This window comes from Falco cherrug, chromosome Z, assembly GCF_023634085.1.
Source record: "Falco cherrug isolate bFalChe1 chromosome Z, bFalChe1.pri, whole genome shotgun sequence".
Taxonomy (NCBI): domain Eukaryota; kingdom Metazoa; phylum Chordata; class Aves; order Falconiformes; family Falconidae; genus Falco; species Falco cherrug.
This window is the reverse complement of record NC_073720.1, coordinates 60,718,911-60,739,971: the sequence shown is the minus strand read 5'-3', so window position 1 is coordinate 60,739,971 and position 21,061 is coordinate 60,718,911. Positions and strand designations below refer to the sequence as shown.

The 21,061-nt window shown below is 35.1% G+C and overlaps 1 protein-coding gene across 5 annotated transcripts in view; it reads right to left on the bottom strand.

Annotated features, from left to right (window-relative positions):
- The window catches only part of FER (FER tyrosine kinase), a 192,825-nt gene that overhangs the window by 98,168 nt on the left and 73,596 nt on the right, over window positions 1–21,061 (bottom strand). For 4 of the 5 annotated variants that reach the window (XM_055698687.1, XM_055698689.1, XM_055698688.1 and 1 more), the window contains 3 exons: window positions 11,169–11,261; window positions 5,825–6,028; window positions 1,895–2,017 (listed from right to left, as the gene is read on the bottom strand). In XM_055698687.1, the coding sequence (XP_055554662.1) occupies window positions 1,895–2,017; window positions 5,825–6,028; window positions 11,169–11,261 (420 nt within the window). The remainder of the gene's footprint in view (window positions 1–1,894; window positions 2,018–5,824; window positions 6,029–11,168; window positions 11,262–21,061) is intronic. The other variant, XR_008730193.1, reaches the window with a different exon arrangement.

Genomic DNA, 21,061 nt, shown 5'->3' with positions numbered 1-21,061 from the left:
GGAAACCTGAGCAGTCAAAAGTACTTTTGAACTGCAGCTCAAATCACCTGCCCACTGGTTATAAAAATAGCATGATCCTAGAGGAAAAATTATTTCCACTAATTTTAGTTAATACTAAGACTAACTCAAGTCAACAAATCCAGAGGGGAATGGGCCCACCTCATCTTCTCCAAAAATAAGAAAAACACAAAAGTGACTGCACCCAGTGACAACAGAAAAGCTAAAAAGTCTGTTTCAAAAATTGTTCTCCATCACTTTGTAAGAAGGTTACGGTACAACTGAATGTAGTGGTAGGGGGATGGATTCAGGTCCTGGAAAGATGCACCGCACAGTCATACATGTCTACACGGTTATCATCAATGGATTTAGACTATTCCCTATGTGTATTTAACACCTCAAAGGCCATGAGATCAAGTACAGCCATGAAGAAATGATCAGGGAAGTCACTTGGTACCACATTTCTTCCACAGTATTGGTACTAGAAAAATTCTTTGACTATAGATAATTACATAAAACTACGCATAAATTAAAACTTCACTTTATTTTACAAAATTATAGCAAAATGAAACAAAATTTATGTTTTCCACCTTCTGTTTTCTTGTATAACCTTGGCAGAGAGCAACTAAGAATAAATTCTCTTATCATTTAGTGTGTAGTACCATACTGCACTATAGTTTTACATTTGCTAAATCAGGGCTGCTCTCACAGTGTGTACATTATAAAAAGGCAGAAAAAAACCCAGGAAACAGAAAAAGCATTAAACATTTAAAACAGATAGGGTACTGTAAAAGACAAAAATTTGCAAATAGATACAAAAAGATGTCAAGTTTGACAGCCCTTTATTTTTAAGGTTTATATCAAAATACAATTAATCACAAATCAAAAATAATATCTTATGCTTTCTCATATATTTTCTAACGCATTTAAGCATTATTTTATGTTTAATAAAGTGTCGATTTGGTAATCAGCAAGACATTAACCTAAAATATGAATTTACAAAGCCTCCTTCTTTAAATTTTAAAATTAGATAGAATAGGTCGGCACAGGTAGGTGCAAAAAAATCACATTTATTTTGAGAAAGGGTATATGCTTTTATTTCTCAGGATTATTAGCAGAAAACAACTAGGACCTTGGAGTAGGAAATTAACTCTGAAATACAAATTGTTATGCTTCCTAAAATTTTGTAGAACACAGAAGGTGCTTTACACATGCTTGAAACCAGTCTTTAAAAAAAAAATAAACAAATGGCTTACTCATAGTTAAAACACAAAGGTTTAAGTAGAAAAGAGTTGGCTCACAAACGAAATATCAACTAAGTAGATACTAACTGCAAAACTACTGGAAAAAGCCAAGGAGACTCTTAGGTTTTCTAAACAGTCATATAGTTTAATATTTTGATCCCTTTTGTTTCCCTCCTGAAAGACTTTCTGCAATAGCTTACTGATTAGAAAGAGAATTTTCATTTCAAATTTGCGATGACGCTGGAATGACAGTACCTTTTTCTGTGTCTGTAGAGCTTATTTCCGAGACACAAAGTACAGACAAAATGTTCTCAAAACTCTTCCAAATTTCTTCATCACAATGTTATGGGCGATGAACTACTACTTTCAATTACTGAGCAGTGAAATGCAAATGGAAAACCAAAAACATAAGTAGGATATTTTGTGAGATGCTGAATGCCGTTCTTTCAAGATAGTAACAGGATGGAACATTATTTTAAAGGAATGTGTTGCACAGAGCAGAAAAGGTTGAAAAAGCTCACAAAGTCACAAAATGAGCAAGAATGAAAAACCTTCTAAGAGTTATATAGGAACATATCTGAAATAAAAACACAAGCCCCACCCCCCCACCCCCCCCTTCTTTTCAAACAGAGTTCTTGGAATGTATGCATTACCTTAACAACAGGATTCAGCAGAACAACACCTGATTTCTTTGTAATAACTTGCTTTGTTGTGTAATGATGTTCTATGAGCTGAGGAATAGTTGGAAACCCAGTTCCTTCAAAACGATACTGATTCTGTATGGAGGTAAAAGGAAATAATTGTTTCTCTACAAGCAATATTACAAACAAGAAACTGCAAAAGAGCATCACCAAGCCTCCCTCACTACTAACAAAAGACATGTTCACCTTCACAGAATTAGATTTCTTTTCTGATCTGTTTAATAGGTTTTCTATTGACTTAAATGGAATGATAGGAAGATGACATATTAATAAATGCAAAATTACTGCTTCATTCATTAAATGCAACATGATAAAATAACTACCTATTTAAACTTAATTTAAAGAGATAGGACACAAACTTAAACTCTTGACATAATGAAATAAAAACATTAGAAATCAGAGGAAAGAACACTAACTTCCTAATTACTTAAATTTCTAAGAATTACAGAAAACAAACTAAAAATAAACATCTGACAATAAAATAAAGAGGAGATTAGTAACACCATCTTACTCAGATCTTACTGCATTTAGAATGCTTGTTAAAATTAATAAAACCCTGGCACAGAGTATAAGATGTGTGATTGGTCTTTAAGAAGGACTATATGCCAGGAGAGTCTACAGCAGCTAAAAACAAAGGCAGGTCATGCATATAATTCATAGAGAAGCTGAGGAAGACAAAATTCCTCCCCCCTCTGCTGCATGAATTTTGAACACAATGGAAACAATTAACTCTTTTAATATTTTCTTAGAAGTATGTAACATTTTCTTTAATAAAGACTGCTATGACATTTCATTCTTTCAGCTGTTAAGTGGAAAAATGTATTTTTATTGCTTATCTTTGCCCATACACTTGAAGGGGAAAAAAGCAGTAACAAAGTGTTTATTTCATCCTCCTGGATGTCATAAATTATACACTGCAGCTGACTGGGAAACAGGGTAAAGTCTTATGCCTATAGGAGACTGCATCTACAGGTAGGGAACTCAAGTCCACAACACAGGAACTGCCATAAGCTAGCCTGACAATGGCAATCATAAACAAGTACTACAATTAAAAAAACTCAAGCACAGCAGGTAAGTCAAGTTAATTTACACAACTAGGCAATGAAAACCTCTGCCCCTGGCATGAAAGCTTCTTTCTCTCTAGTCCCCAGGGTCAACTTCCTTGCATGATGCATCGTAAGTTTCTCTTCCTTTGGGGTTAAATCATTAACTTCCTGAAAGGTGTTACTGTTGTTAGTAAAGACAGCTTGGTCGTGTCACCTATTTTTAACATTCCTGGTTCTCTATCATAAAAATGTTTTTATAGTCTGTATATTTTCTGTTGTTTATTTTGTTAACTTCATTCACTTATTGAATAGTGACTCAGCTGTGATTGACTAACAGCACTAGTTTCCATTTGTTTCAGGTAAACTTCGTATTTCTGTGCTGATGATCCAAAAAACCTGATGTCCTAAGAATCTCCCTAGCACAATAACCAGTACTGCCTATTATTTCCTCACCCCAGACCCAGCCACGTGCCCATTTGCTACCATCTATGTATGACCTCCAGGGCAGACACTGTTCTTCGACTGTGTGTTCACACAGGACCCTGACCATTATTAAAATCACTAACAAACAATTTTAAAATAGCACAGCCTCAAATAAGCAGCAGTGAAAAACAGTAGCCTTGAGTACCAGCAGAGAATTTTGATGCTTAAAGCTGAACAATGAATTAATCACATGCATATTTTATTAAGATTAGCCTTTAAAATAACAGTAAAACCAGAGAGAAACATTTATGCAATTAAGGGGCCAATGTTAAAACAGACGCATGCCCCACTGCCCCTCAGTATTTGATTCGGAAGAAAATCTCTATACAGAGACGAAGTTTGGTTTCTATACGGTGCCTGTCAGAGATCCAACAGTGTGACTTGGCCACTCACAGGGACCTGATACCACATTGTTCATACCAATGTACACAAAGTTCTTGCACTAAATTCTCCTCAAACTTCCCTACCAAAATGTTTATGAATACAATCCCTCTTGTTACATGACCAAAATGGTCCCTCTGTCTACTCATTCCTTCTAAAAGCTTAATAAGCTTTTCTTCTTTTCACAATTGACACTTTTTCCACAACAAATGCAGAAAATTCACCCCTATACGAGTGCATAAGGAAGCCTGCATTTCTTTAAGAAAAATTTTTAACTTCCATGATTGTCAAGAAAATCTGCCACAAATGAATCCCAAGAGCAGATGAACATAATGCCCTATTACAATCAGACAGATCTAGTGAGCTGATGATGTTTGGACTGTCCAAGCTCTGCAATATTAAACAGTATCAGTCTTACATTTCAAATGTAATTCCTAAGAGATAGTAGTGAAAATATGGAAAGAAAGATAGCTTGCTAGATTTTTTTTTTCTTTTTTCTTTTTTTTCTTTTTTCTTTTCTTTGCGTGTGGAAAAAACAATATAAAAAAGACTCAGCTTACAGGTAAGCCTCAAAGTAATACTTAAAAAAACCCCAACCCTCTATTTTAACTCACTTGAAAGTCCAATCTACATTTTTTTTATATCTACTTGCCACATACAATGATATACACAAAATTGTTTCAGGCACACCAAGTATACAACGTGCATTTATTTCTGCTGGATCAGGATCAGAGAACTCCAAGCATCTTGTGTCTAGGCACAGGTGATTTTATTGCTCTTATTTTCTCATTCAGCACTCTGACACATCAAAATAGTTCAAGGTCATAAAATCAAAATAAAATAAACACTGACTTTGTGTAAAGGTTCACTTCTACAAGGAAAACTCTAGGTGAAAATCAATGAAAATTCCAGCTGGACAAGTGTCCATAGTCATCGATCCTACAGAAGCCTTCCAACTTCTATGAAGCTTGCAAAATATCACTGCCTCCAATTAAAAAGAAATAGACCACGTACACAATATTGACTTCCCGCAGGCATCCTGCATTAGCTGGAGTTTTAGACAAGGGAATTTCGTCAGTGTAAACACTCATAGGCGATTAGGTTTATGCATTTTTTTTGTATGTGGGAGATTTTATTATAGGAGACTGAAATACATTTTGGCAGCATCACTCAATCAAAACTGAGAATGATTTGCTGCTAATGTCATACTTCAAGAAGAATTTCTAGTATTGTTATGAGAACTGTTATATTTTGAATGAGTTTAAAATTCTGAAAGGTAAAACCAAAAATACATACATTTGAAACCCCAAGTAATACATTAAGAAGAATAAAAAGAAATACATTGGATAAAGGCATATAAAAATTAACATACTGTTTAAAATGACCGATTTTTCCTAAGTTAGAACAAGGGGATCAGTTCTGGTCCTCAGAATCATATATGCGTGCAACATCCACAAGCACTTGTGTTGTATTGAACAAAACAATATCCATAGGGCTAAAAAGAACATATGCATCTCTAGGGCAGCAGGGACTTCAATTCCCAACTGTATAGAGACCAACACAGATTATTTTCTTCTCTGTGAATGTTTCCATTTTTCAGAAGGAATCTTTACATTTGAATTAGAAGTAGCCTACTTAGCACCAACTATGAAAATGGGTTTAAAAATAAATACAGCTACATGCATAAATTAGTAGTAACAAGTTCTGGGTTTCAAAGCATTTACAAAAATATCTTGGTTTTTAAATATAAGATAAAATATGTTGAATAACTTCATACTTCATACTGTTCCTTTGTTTCCCAAAATGATCTTTTCCCCGATTTCCACACTGATGGAAATAATTCCAACAGCTTTCCTATTTTCATATAAAGGCAAAAGCCTTTTGCCATAGTAAATTATGTAGACCCTAAATTGTTTAGCTGGAATTATAAGCTTCCTAACTTTGAATATTCAGTACTGTATCAGAGACGTACATCAGCATATTGTATGATAAAGTGTCTCCGTTGTCCATCTGAAAACACAGAAAGGACATATTCACCAGGTTTCCCGTGGCTCTCTCGCACCAAGAAGTCTCCTTGCTGTTTTAACAGCTCCTGGGCTTCTATTCTTGGAATTGCACCATGATACCAGTCTTGCTCAGCCAATGGTTTCTCAGTGGTTGAAATTACATCAAAGAACTTGGGAAAAATATTGAAGAAAAATGTTACTATAACAGTACATTTTTAGAGTTCACTTTTACATGAAAAGCATGATAACAATAATTTCTGTTTCTCTAGCTAAATTATGTATTCCTATTAACAAACAAAATCAAAGCTTTTATATTCACACAGAAGACATACTGATCACCTTTTCTATTACCTAAAAACCTAATATATAAAAAGCAGCTTATGGAAATGTCCATAAACCATGTAATATTTTTCAATTAGCCTGCTACTTCTCCTAAGCCATACCAACCAACTCCTTCTTATGCATTCTAACGTGGTATTAACAGCAATTCAAAATGAACCATTTCTTTATCCAGACAGAAACTTCTCAGACATAAAAACTTAAGATATTGATTTATATAAAGTATTTCAAATGGATAAATTCTTTTCACAGGTTTTACGAATTGCCAATTACCAAATTTTACCGATTATACAATCTACCAATTACCAATCGCAAACCAATTACTAGCTCTATAAGACATTCTTCCTAGCATTTACACTGTAGCACAGAATATACACCTGGGTGTATGGTGCTTATGAACTTTAGCATAGAGTTTATGAAGGCACAAAGATTTTAAGAAATTCTTTTCATTGGCTATAACTGGAAGCTAATGAGTTTTAAGCTATAATCTCACATATTTAACAAGCTTACATTGTTTAAGCAAACACCAAGGAAAACTTCATACTTTGTTCAATGACCTCTTCAGATGTACTTGTATAGCTAGACAGATCTTACTTAAGCTGTGTGTCATGTTAATACCACAGCTCACAGAAATTCTCACCGCCAGAGTGGTAAAGCTCTGAACAAAACAACGTAGGGTTTACCCAATCATGAGTTAAACAGATATGTGGATGTGTCCCAGGCAAGCCTGCTGAACTGCATTTAGGTAACAGCCAAACACCCACACCTCAATTAAGCATGATCAAACAGATACAGACAAAGCATAGCATATGATTCTGAATTAACCTCTCCTACTGCTCTGCCCTGATAAAAAACCAAGTTTTTCTTTGTATCATCAATGACGATACCATATTTCCCCTAGGCAGATGGGGAAAGAGAACAGGAAACGCTCCACTGGTGCATGCAAGGGAAAAATTTGATGTGGTGCAGCTACGGACATGGTGGAGCCTATCCACACATTTATGGTCTTCCTGGGGAAACATTTAGGTTAAGATGACTTAGCTAGCCAAAAAACACTAGGAATAATCTCAGACTCTCAGAGTCTGAATGAGTAGATCCAAGAAAGGGCATCTACTCAAACTTCTTCTTTCCAAATATCTGTAATTCTTCAGCACTTTCATAGTAACATTTCCGGTATAAAAAAATGCTTTTCTCTGTGGATTCCTGGCTGCCTTTCTAAGTTATACCTCGAAAGGTCTAGTTTAGTCAAGGATCCTGATGGGAAACTGGAGAACTTATTTAAGAGCCTGACAGAGCTCATATTCTCAGACATCAGCACTGGGATCTAGAGCCCTGGGCCTGCATGAAGGATAATTTCAGACATGAGATTTTAGGCCAGCACTGTAACCAACAGACTCATCACTAGAAAGAGTGAGTATGCTCTATTACAGATTTTGCTCTATTACAGATTCAGAGCCAGGAAGGGCTATTTAAGAAATAACAACAGCCTGAACATAAAGTGCACAGTCAGAGTTTTTAGGAGCAAAAGATGTACCTCAAGGAACTGTGTTTATCAGCATAGTGAACTACTAAAAGCCCAAGATATTGTTTAGCCAGGCAGGCAGTCATTTATTTCAATCCTATCAACAGTTAAATAGATCTTAGATCAGAGCTGTCTACCACTGTTAAATGATGCTGTGTCATTCTCTTTCAGAAATTTCTAAAAGAAAAAACTAGCTTTCAAAATGTTAGATAATGTTACTTATTTGGACATTCGTTGTTCAAAGATGCCAAGTATGGCTTGTCAGAAAACCCAGAAAACTATGTTATCAAGAAATGTTAAGGGGTTCAGAGTAGCAAAGCCTTTGCCAGAAAAACACATTTTTACTTGAGAGGAAGTGTTTCTAAGGATAAAAGGCCAGTTCAGGGTCAATAAAATAGTTCATGGTTTTCACAAAGGAAGGTTAAAAAAATTTAAAAATCTGACTGGCAACTCATTTAGCTCACTTAAGAGGAAGCCACCAGATAATAACACCTGCCTATGTTTAGACTGGGTCAAGTTTGAGTCACTGTTCAGACAATCATGATCACTTCGCAGATTAAAACATCTTAAAACCCTTTATGACAGAGAAAGACAAGAACAAAGCATTTTAGACATGCCTAACTATGGCGTTGTTTATGACACTAACATCAAGTTTCCCCCTGCTTTTAAATATCATTAAACTATTATTTATTACTTTAGAAGAAAACAATGAAATTTCCACAAAGTATCCTCTGCTGGTTGTCTCCTACCTTACACTACCTTTAGTTTTTGTCATATACTATGAGGCAATCATAATCAAGGTGGTTTCTCTGATGAAACAAACAGTAATTATTCATGTTGTGAGTGTAAATAAAACAGCATTGTTTCTATGAACAAGTCTTCTAACTCATATTTTCTGTATGATACAATATTCACCCTGACTGGCTATGAAAGAAAACATAGCTGAAAGCCCACAATGAAACAGTACAAATGCAAGATATGTAATCATTTTAATATTGATTTCAACTCAGTTTACACCACTTAGTGCTAACGTTTCTACTGAATTGTATAGTTAGAATTAAATGGTTTGAATACAAGAAAGGTTCGTCTTTAAGGAAGATAGAGGGAAAAAAGCCACCCACACAAAATTAAATTCACAACTTGTTTCCTTAACCTCTACTGAGTTTAAATATCATCAAGCAACTTAACATAACTAATTGGATACCTGAAAGCACAGACTTGCATTCTAGGCCTCTGCGTTTTACAATTTCATGTATGGAATAAGTTCTCTTGCTCATTTATATGTATACAACTACAGAAGCACTTTCAACAGCTTAAATGAATAAATACTAAGATTTTTGTTGTTGATTTGACTGCAAGCCAAGAATAAAATAAATAATTAACAAAACCATACAAAAGGAAAGGAATTCACATTGCTAGATTTCTACTCTCCCTCTCAACCTTTCCTTTCACTTGCCTTTTCTTCCTTCAAGTTTCCCTTTATAGACTTATTTCGCTCATGGGTTATTGGGGGTGTCTGTGTGTTGCAGGGCGTGTGACTTTATATACTTCATCACACTTTTCCTTCTGTGAGGAAGGAAATGCCCTCATATACTTCATCATGCTCCTCATGGACCTAGTACTGTCCTCTACTTACTCTGAGCCCCCCTCTCCCTATTTTTCTTCAGCAGTTTTTCTTCAACAGTAAAACAATGTAGTCCCCAGCTGCCGGCCTTATTCAAGAGAAAAATGGAGCAAAGAGCAGTGTATTATTTCTAACTTCAAAAAATGAAATACTTTTCCTGTACTTAGGTGGTCAATGAAAAGAAAATTGTAATGGAAATGATATTTTACTTTGTGTACTTCCTTATTTCCACTTTAAGCAAACAAAACATTTTGTCAAGGTATTTTTCTTTCAGTGTAAAAGAGGGGCACAGACACGAGAGAGGAAGTAAAGCAATAAATTTAGGTTGATAATTTGAGACAATTCCCTATGGAATAACCTGTCTTTACCCTCAGTGTACCTGGCTCATTCCCACATGTTAATATACCCTGTGAAACCAATATTCATTCCACCTATTAGCCTATAAACAATAAAAAAAGTTATCCTATAAACAGTAACAGATTTCTGTGCCAAGCTCGAATTCCTCAGTGGCAAAAAAACTAAACAAAACAAACAAAAAAAACCAGGCAGAAGAGCAGAAGCTGGCATTCATGATGCAATGCATTCAGACTCCTCATTCGGTTCATTCATAGCACCGTCTTACAAGAAAGTTTTCCTTGTGTTTCCTCTCCTCATTTGATTAAATGCAGGTCTCTTGGTATTATAGAAAAGTGGCTTACATTTTGTCCAAGAGAAGCCACCTGAATCCCCAGCCTTGCTGTTTTCTCTTCCAGCTATACTTCTTCCCTGTATTAGCTTCTGCCTTCCCATTCCGAGAGCAGGTGAATCATTTAAGTGCCAACATGTAAGTAACAGTTAAACTGGTTGCTTTTGGAAGTACATGGTTTCTAGACAACTTTCTTCAAATGACATAGAAAAAAAAAATCTGTTTTCTGTAATTACACACAAAATTCAGCTTTTCTTGCCAATTAAATACGAAATGGTATTTTCAGAATAGCACCACATTTAATCCAGGACAGCCTCAACTTTCAAAGTTTCAATATACTTAAAATACATAATATGAAAATAGGTAGTTAACATTTCATTTTCAGAGGATCAATACTGATCATTTTCCTACTCTGCTCTGAGATCCCTTTTTGTATTGGTGTACTTAAAAAAATATATTTTTTTATTTATGTATGCATGTATGTTATTGCTATTATTTCATATAACATCTGCAATAATCACTTCGTATACTTTGTTGACGGGTAACAAGTATCAGTTTATACATTTAGTAATAAGCACGGTTATATAATTGTCACCAGGCAAAAGCTGAGCAGCTGACCACATTAACAGCCAACTACTAATCTGTGAAACAAGTTTAAGATGTATATGCACGGTTAGTTTTTCTAACACAGAATAAAGTGCTAAATCAGAACGCAAAGCAAAACTAAAAATTTATTGGATTATAAATTTTGACTTTGAAGCTTATTTAATTGATACATTATCAAGAGTACATGGGTGACCCAGCTTTTACCGTCTGCCTCAAATGACCCAATTCCAATCTTACTTCTCCCAAACATATTCCAAGGCTTCAGCAATACTACTTAGCATGTACCTGCACCCAGGTTTACATCAATTTCCACAGAAGTTTCCTAATAGTAACACAGTTTGGAATGAAAAATTAAAAATGAGCCACGATGTTATCATGTCTGCTGATCAATCAGAAAAGTGTTTTTGTAACATTATTTTAATGTAATTTTTGTCTATGTAGATGGAAATGCATGATGCTTCCGAAAAAACGATCCTACTTAAACTGTAAAAATAACAAAATGTAGTACAACACTGTGTTATTTATACTACTTACCGATGATGACCCCAACATGGATTTTGGAGACCTTATAATTCCAGCTATGGAATGACGTATAGTGTCAAATCTTGAGACTTTGTCCTTCTTGTCCTAGGAGAAAAAAGTGGCATCTCCAGTGAAAGCAAGCAAAGTGGTACGATAACTGAATTATTAGAGAATGTGGAATATAGACATAGATTTTATTTAAATAAAAGATCAGGACTGAGCCTCTACTGATACATACTAGTAAGTGTCAACATCAGTGGGATTAAGCTAAGTCACATAAATTAAACTGCTGACAAATTCTGTAATTCCTTAAATATTTTGTGCAATTATTTTAAGTATCACTATTGTTAAGTATAAATAGTACATAAACCCTTTTGTACCCTAAAAACAAAGGACATAACTTTCAGTTCTCCTGAAATACCTATTGTTTTAAAAGGACATGGATTTGAAACCATATAAAGATAAAAAGCCCACACAGTAAAACAAAAATACGTATGTACATCATCCTTAATATATGGGGTGGGTTTTTTCCTTTTATTAACATGTTCTTCTCTAACGATACACTACTTGTAAGTATTAGTACCAATCAATGCAAGTTACAGGAACCATTTGGTTTCTGGCACAACTGCAAACCACAGGCGCAGCCACTGCCTAGTTTTTAGATTCTGTAAGAAGAGAGCTCTAATCGGAATACTGAAACAGCCTTTAAGTGACTCTTGTTCAGCATAACTCAATGTAAATTCCAAGTGCCTATAACGTGATTTAGTCCAAAGACTGTGTATTTCTTTGTAAATTCCAAGTCCCTATAACTTGATTTAGTCCAAAGACTGTGTATTTCTTAATCAGCTCTCCAAATCAGTATCAGAGAATCTTTCAGAAAAGTACAAAAATCTATTTTACACACTGACAGTTATTGTTCATAAGACACCCTCCAAAACAGCCAATATATTTTAATGAGTATTTGCAATGTAATTAAACCTGAAGAAGAGACCAGATATTAACAACCTCATTCTAACTAGCTATAGGTTACCTAAACTGTAAGAAAATGATAATGGAGACAGACTACAACTGTTTGCTAGTGTTACAAAGGAAAAACACTTCCAAGTTTTGGAAATACACCCTTGACTGAAAAACTGAATATCTGATAATGTAATAAATGCAGCTTCGTTTAGTCTAGGACTTTTGAATAAGCAACAAAATCTATTCATTCTGTATACAGAATATAATACCAGTGTTTGAAAATACTCCAAAATAGTTTAGTTTACAGGATGTAGTAAAATAAATGTATTGTTTTGGTAGCAAAATTCTGTGATGTGCAATAATTTGTATGCTGTGAAAAAAAAGTGCAAAAACCAGTCAAACAGTCAAAACACTAATAAGGAATGTATTACTCACTGAAATACTCATTAACTATGTGCCCACTTACCCATCAATATATTTTCATTCCTTTTACCAGACTCAAGTAATATTGTATGCCAACTAATTGTCTTGTAATAAAAAACTCTGTGCTGAGTCCTGATCTTTGTTTTTATAATACTGATGAATTGAACTGGCGGGACAAAACCAAACCAAACCAACAAACAACAAAAAAAAATCTCATTAGCAATAGGGGGGTAGAGAGTCTAATTTTGCTTGCATGCTGGGTGTGGAATAATCTGCTCATTTCACACATCTCTTCAGAAATGATCCATGAGGTTTACCTGCAACTAAATGTATACTTCTATGACAGGAAAAAATAAATGACCAAAAGACGCATGAATTCCACTACACTTCCTCTAAACAAATTCAGAAGTTTTCTTTCTGGTTTACATTACTAGCACACTTATTTAATGACAACATCAAACTACAAGTAAGGTTCTACAGTCACTAGTTGCTCCTTATCAAAAAACGTTTTTAACAAGAGAGGGTTTTTTTTGACTCAAAATACCAGGAAGACTCATGGATGGGGACACCAGAGGACTCTGATAGGCACCACTGAATGATATATAAAGGTTAATAGCTGCATTATATAGAATAAGCATTAAAATGCAGATGTAACAGATAAACTTTGGCTTTGTTCAAAACGTAGCACATGCCCTACTCAAACTGCAATGCATTTACAAGCACTGTTCAGTATTTTCACAGCACCTTCCCCCTGACATACTGAAATGACTCTATAGCTTACAGCAATGAAGACTCATAATTTGTCTGCACAACAGGCATTATCAACCACATGACAAACACAACTGTAGCCTGTAACGAGTTTTACTCGTAAGTATTTTTAGGGCAACCTGAATAAAACTGAATAGCAGCGAAGTTGGTTTTTTACTGTTTTGTTGGGGTTTTTTTTGTCATTGCCCAGCTGTGTTTCACCTTAGAAGGACCCATTAGATCTTGCAGGAAACCAGTTTTCACTGAGAGTATGTATTCACCACTGTGAAGAGCTTTTTTCTTATATATTAGGTCTATTTTTTTTCCTAAACTAGTGTAAGAATAGAAACCAGCTTGGCCCATCTACATTTTTATACATATATATGTGTGTCTGTGTACAGTCTTATTACTTAATAAGTCATGGTGTTAATTGAAGCCTGCTTTCCAAAATAAAAAGAAATACACATCAGAGCTATTTTTCAATAATCTCCACCCTAGCCACATTAAATTTTGAATCTCTTAGCAAAGGATTCAGTAGATGAAAGGATTATCTCAGGATTTAGGTTATTTAAAGTTTCAGAAGGAGGCTAACAGAGAGCAGAAACTCTGTGTCCTCAGGAAGAAAAGTTCATTATAAATCCCCACCACACTCATTCCAACAAATATCAGACTTCTGACCAACAAGCACAACCATGCTGGCTATGTAGTCACCACAATACGCTTCAGACAAAACTTGTAAGACATGTTACTATTTGACTAACACATTTGAGAAGGACACTGGAAAAGAATTAGGAGTTCTGCATCATGGATGCTGTAGAGAGCATTCTGGAGTAATATGCCTGCTAGCATACACGATGCAGCTACTAATATGTATTGGCTCATTCAGTTTCATTTTGGTTTAAATGAATTACTTTCAGAGATACTAGCAAAATAGTAGTATAATTTGTCACTTCCTTTATTTTATACTATACCGAATGCATTCAAAAGAGAACTAATCTGTGTGCCATAGTATTTTATGCAATGACAGAATTACTGCAGAAGAAATTACCATTTACCATAAGAAGCTAGATATGTATGAAAATATATACTGTCATTAGAGAACAATTTTGATCTGTTTCTTTGACTGTGTTTAAATGTACCTGTGGCATGAGAACACATCATGAAAGGAATTATTAAAAGTGCATTGACTGATACTATCCTTTTAGGACTAGTCATATTTCTAATCACTGTCCAGAATAAATTAAAATTAATCTCCACCAGCCCTGGAACTGGCAAGTCATGAATTTTCTATCCAGTGGACAAGTACCCCTAGAAAAACTGTTGAAAATCAAACTACTTATCCTGGAATGGTGCAAGACTGATGAACTTCTACACAGAACACAAACAGCTGTTTTATGGGTGGGACTTTTTTATCATCCTCCTCTTTGGCATATCATGCAAAGCACTACTGCTTTTATTTCCAAACAATATAGAAAGGATTTACTAAGACAAATAACTCTTATTGAGAAACTGATTGACAGCAACCGCTTGTAACAATCAGGTTAAGAGTGTTCTGTCATACTCTGCTAGCAACTGGGTTTTGACACAGCAGTGTTACAATTCTTCTGCTACAAAACAAGGAATGCCAAAACCCTCTTCCCAGTTGTATACACCTCAGTCAGCCACTCTGGTTCCACTTCTCTTTTTCCTTCTTAATAGTCAAAACAATTACCTCAGCTCTTTTCAAGAAATGTCTCAGCAGAAAACAACCACTCTGGCCCTCTTCCATTTTTCTCTTCTGACAAGATGCAGAGGGAAAAAATTAAAGCATAAGAAGCCAAAAAGCAGCGCATGATTCAGGCCAGTTGAAAAATGCACGTGAAGCGCTCCCTATTTTGCTTGAGGATTTCCTCAGGTGCGTCTTTATATATACTAGAGAGCCGAGCTTCTGGTTTTGTGTGTTCACACTGGGGGATCTTGTGCAACATGAGGTCCTGTCTATTTTAGTGGATTTTCCATTAGAATTTATCCTCTTTGGTCATGCACTACAACTGTTATGGTCTAGTGGACAAAAATACTCCTTTTGCCAGACATACATAAGAGTTCTATCACTGGGCAAAATCACGGCAGATCTTAAGAGTGCATGAAAAAACACAATACACCCAGAAGTGTGAAAAAATCAAAATGACAAGCCATACGAATCATATTCACAATGGTCTTTTGAATGAATGTAAGCAAAAACAAAGCAACAGGGCAAAATATTTTGTTCAAATTGAACTGCATAATGTAAAAGCCCAGAAAAGCATTTTAGCTGTATAAATGCAGAAAAATGTATCTTAAATGTTATTACAAAAGAAAAATAATACATACTCCTTTTAGAAAAGCAAGGAGATAAGAAGCTGAAGAGAGATCCAAGATACAGATAAAGCACAACTAATGCTTCTGAGGAACAGGCAAATAGTAACACCAACTCTACTGATCAAAAGGTGGAAGATTACCAATAAGAGGGAGAATGGACAATACAGCAAATACTGAATACTGCTAAAAACACTATCCAGACATGTACCTATAGGTGGTATAAATAGGCCAATACTTGACCACCTAATGAATCAGATACAAGCCATAAGCATGGGTATAGAAGTTGAATTGGGGCTTGCACATAAAATTAAAGAACCTTCACAGGAAATTTAGAGGAAATAAGATGAGGACTTTTCAACTGAAAGAGAAAAAACTTTCAGAATAAAAGGAAATTTTAATTAGACGAACATAAACAGTAATACCTATAAGATAAGCATGATAGTACTGTTTCTGAGTATTCTGAGAATCCTCAGAGATTTTGATGAAAACAACTTCAGTACGGTACAAGAGCTCTAAGATAAAACCAGAAGGGAGGAATTCCTGCGAGTTACTGCAAATGATATGTTCAATGAACTTACAGATAACAAAGACATACCAGACAGTATCGGCCAGAGTAGTTAAGATGCTCTCCTTTTCGTCAAGTGAATGCTAGCTTCATTTCTAGTTTGAAAATACCATTTCCCTGATGAAAAAGGTGCCATAACAACACTCAGCTTAAGGCCTCAAATTTAGATAATGGGGAGAACAAAGAAAATTTTTGCTTTTAGAAGGCTATAGATGTCTGGCATGAGAACAGAGTTTATAAGCAAAAATTCTTCAAAGACACTTTAGAAAAATTAATTTTCTGAAAATGATCCTCTGCATTGGTCACTCTAGCACTGGAGATTAAAAGTTGTTTAGGAGAGGACTCAAAAAGCACAATAAACTTAAAGACTATGACTATCATAGTAACTCTGGCCTGGCTATTGATGAGTGGATATAATAACCACAAAGCATCTGTATGTCCGTTTTACAGGTTTTAGCACATATTAAAGGAGATGTAAATGCTGACATATATCAAAACCTGAACATACAGCAGAACATGCTGGATGTCCATGAAGTCTATGATTTGATTTCAGAAGTAAGACTAATGACATACCTCAAAAGGCTTTTTTTTTTTTTTCTCCCCTCCTGATCCATGACAGACCTGGGTATTTCAGAAAGACCACACGTAGAAAACAAGATAAATGTACTATTTTTACCAAACAAAAGAGGGTATTTAAAACTGTTAACATGGCACTCACACACAGAATGAGTTGCTGGCTGAATATGAGCTGATTACTTGCGCTCAGTAAATCATCTATGTTCAGAGGACATTCTCACGAATTATAATATGCATTTTCTTAGTCTGCTATGTAGATTACCTATAATTGGAAGCAGCACTGTGCAGAGCCATGAAGATGTAACATAGTTATTAAAATCAAAACAGCCAAAGTTAATAAAAATATCTTAAGTACACAGCGAAACCAACTGAACAAAACAGCCATTTAAAAATCATTTTGGTAAGATAACATTTTCTGTTTTAAACACAAGTAACACCTTCCAAAGCAGCAGAAATGATACATAATTGACGTACACAAATGGTAAAACACTACAGTGGATGTAAATTAATGTTCCACCTTCTGAATGGCAGAGGGTAGCCTGAAAAACAAGACTTACTGGTGTGAAATTTAAGAATAGCTATATTTTCTCAGACCAAAGATATAACCCAGGCCATGCCAGTGGCCTAATGGCCTGTAAGAAAGGGAGAAAGATAATTCTTCAGAGAGTATCTTTGTCCTCTGAAGATCTGGTGTATAAGATCTGCTGTATAAGACCTGCCTTAGTCTAAGATATGATATTTCTACATGCAGCAGTCATGGAAGGATTTTCCTTCCACATATTTTTTTAGCTGCTTCCTGAATCTATATAAACTAGTACAATCCATTGCTGTAGCAACCAGTTGCAAAACATAATTACATGTTTTTGAAGAACACATTTGTCTGCTTGCTTTGAATCATCTGTCTGTTGTGGTTATTTTATGGCCCCTACTTCTTGCTTCTGAAGACAGTGAACAACCATTATTTCCTATTTACTTTCTCCACACCACCCAATATCCAAGGCATTACACATATCTTCATCACATTCCCACTCAGTCTGCTTTTTCAAGTCTAAAAAGCCCAACCTACTTATTCACTAATTTTACAGAAGCTCTTCCACGTATCTGAGCATTATTTTGCCTTTCTGAATTCTCCTACATCAATTTTGTAATTCAGGGAGCTGAAAATAAAAAGTGGTTATGTGGAGCCAGACTCTTCTCAGTGGTACACAGCAAAGGACAAGCAGCAACAGCCAATTTCCATCAAGAATAATTACAGTTAGATACTGAAAAAAAAAATCACAATGAGGATGTTTATCAAATATTGAAACAGGCTGCCAAGAGAGATTTCCATCACTGGTGCTGCTAGAACCTCAACTGCAACAAGGCGTTGTGCAGCCTGATATAGTATCAAAGATGACCCTTCTCCAAGCAAGAAGTGGGACCAGATGGCCTCCCTGAGATCTCTTCCAATTTAAATTATCCTGCAGTCCTATGGCATTTGGGAAGCAGGTGCACATCAATTTATGATTTACAATTTACATCATAACAGTGATTAATGTTTTCCTCTCTATTGTCTGTTCCTTTTCTGAAAATTTCTAGTGTATTTTTTGGTGTTGATCACTAAGTAAATAGTGACCCGATATCTTCAGAACTTATACCTTATTTTGAGTGGTAAGTCAGGGTTCGCTACTGGTATATGTGAAATCAAGCACTGTTACTACAACCTGGTCTGCAGGAATGCAATTACACAATATGATACTAATATTAAAAAAGCCCAACTGTTAGAAATAATGTGCATAATTTATTTCTGCTCTTGTGATTACTTATATGCCTATGATTACTTACATACCAGAATCATGAAGGTGCAACACAGGCCAGACAGTAATTTTTTATTTGTTTACAGAAACAACAATAAGAGCATTATTTGGAGACAAAAACCTGAAAGCCTTTGGCAGATTTTACTTAGTAAAGCCTCAGATGTCAGTAACCATTCTGTATAAATAAGTTGATTCTAAAACAGGGGCATGAATACTATGATTGACCCTTTTCTTTCTTTTTGAATGACTATCAGAACAGGATGTACAGTTAGGTTGTCTGCACTATGTTTTCTGTTTAATTAGTTTCAGAGGACCAATTTCTCAAGCTACATATAAACTGTCAAGGAAATGTCACCTTAATCTTTGACATTATTGGTCAAATCTGCCAAACACACAAATATGTATTAAGAGGTCTTTAAGGAAGTAGAGTACCTCTTAATGGGGGCTAGCAATAATGTTTCCAGAGACATGGCACATTTTAATTATTATATACTAAACAGCCCTTTTATTTTTTAAAAAGATGGGAATTTGATTTCACCTAATTATCATCAAGAATGTCAACTGTGCTCTAGAGAAGATGACTGCACCTAACTAAGAAAACGTATGGCACCTAACCTGAAGCACTGAGATCCTATCCAATAGCCGGTTTTGTTGGAGGAAAAACTAGCCAGACAAAGGCTTTTGCAAGGCAGATAGAGAGGCCCCTGAAATTCAGTAAGGAGCTCCCACTTTGCTTAGTGAATGTATCTGTACACCACTAAATCCCAATACACCTCCATCCACTGATTGCACAATGATGCCAAATAATGGAGAATTGATTTCAGTAAAGGAAATTTAACAAACTTACTCAGACCTCTGAAAGCTTAGAGCCAAATTTAGAGTTAATAAAAAAGTTTAAATGCCATTACCTTACGTAACTGGGGAAACATGTAACAGGGAAAATTAAGACTTCTGTCCCACAAAAGCCCCAAGCTGGTTTGTAAATGTTCAGATATTAATTGTTTTAACTGATTTCAAGAATAGTTACTAATCAATAATTTTGTTATTAATGTACAAATACTTTACTAATTCTTACACTATCACTTTAATAGTTTCAAGTAATCAAAACTGATCAAATTTCAGTTTGTACAGCACCTGCTATAGCTGAAAGGGAAGTATCTGGTCATAACATGATCCTTCTTCTCCTTGGTTGTCATTGCCACATCACAGTAAGAGATCCCTGAACATACACAAAAGGGCTCTCTTGCTGTAATTCTGCATATGCTTATGAGGTTGCAATGAGAGAACATAAACCAGACATAACCGAGTGCTTCTAGCTGTACTGCAATACCTCATGTTCGCAAAAGCAAGAAAACCTACATCTTCTCACATCCTCTGGCAGCTCCCATCCAAAAATATACGATGATGAACTAGCTGCCAGTCAAACTCACCGTTTGCCAGGACATCTTGCTCAACGTTAAGGCATTGCGGCTGCTTGAGAAAATTAAGAATCACAACAAGCCAAAGAGCAGTGAATGAACTACTGCCACTGTTACAGGCAGGAAGTGACCAAAACTGAACCACAGCCAAAAACAAATGAGAGGCAGAAGTATATAAATGAATGGGAATGTATTACATTACTTCAAATACTCTCCTTGTTTCCAAACATTTTCATCTTCCTAAGCCAAATACAATTTTTAGTCTACAAACCAGCGTTTATGGTTTGGCAGTTACACATACTAACAACATCAGAATAAGCAATCAGTGAATCAGTGAGATTTCACGAATGTGACTTAAAATTTCAAGACTATTACTATAAATTTAAAAACAACATATAGCTCAAAATATGATAGAGAAAAAATTTTAAGAGATCACAAAACATGCAAAGCAAATTGACCATGAGGAAATTTTATATTTCCATCATCTAAACATTAAAATTTTTCAGATGGAAAGTACACACATTATTAGCTAGAAATATAAGTGTATCAACAAATTATTCAAAGTTAACAATTCTTAGCTGTATTTTTGATGCAAAGAGGCTAGTTTTATTCTGTACTTTATAAATTTTCACTTTAATACATTTTTACTTTATATACTTTTTACTGTATACATCCAGCTGAAATAGTTTCAGGTGTGTATGACTCAAATTCTACAGAAGAACAGAGAAATACAGTAACACTAGAACTGCTACCACAGAGTTGCAATCAAGACCAACACTACAGCTGTCATTTGAAACAATGAGGTCTTCAATGTGGAATATGTTTCAAAACTGGTTATATACATGCGCACACACACACACAAATTGACCTTGACACCCCTGTTTCAAGTTAAAAAAACAAAACCTGAGCTAGAAATAAAATTATTTCTAAGGTAACAGAAGAAATTTATTTCTTTTAAATACATACATATGTTCTGCTGCATTACTGTTATTTAGAAAATTAAACTCTATTTGACTAAATTGTGATAAAACAACAGATCAGTTTTCCTCCATTGAAGATGGACATTAGTGTAGACAATTCCAG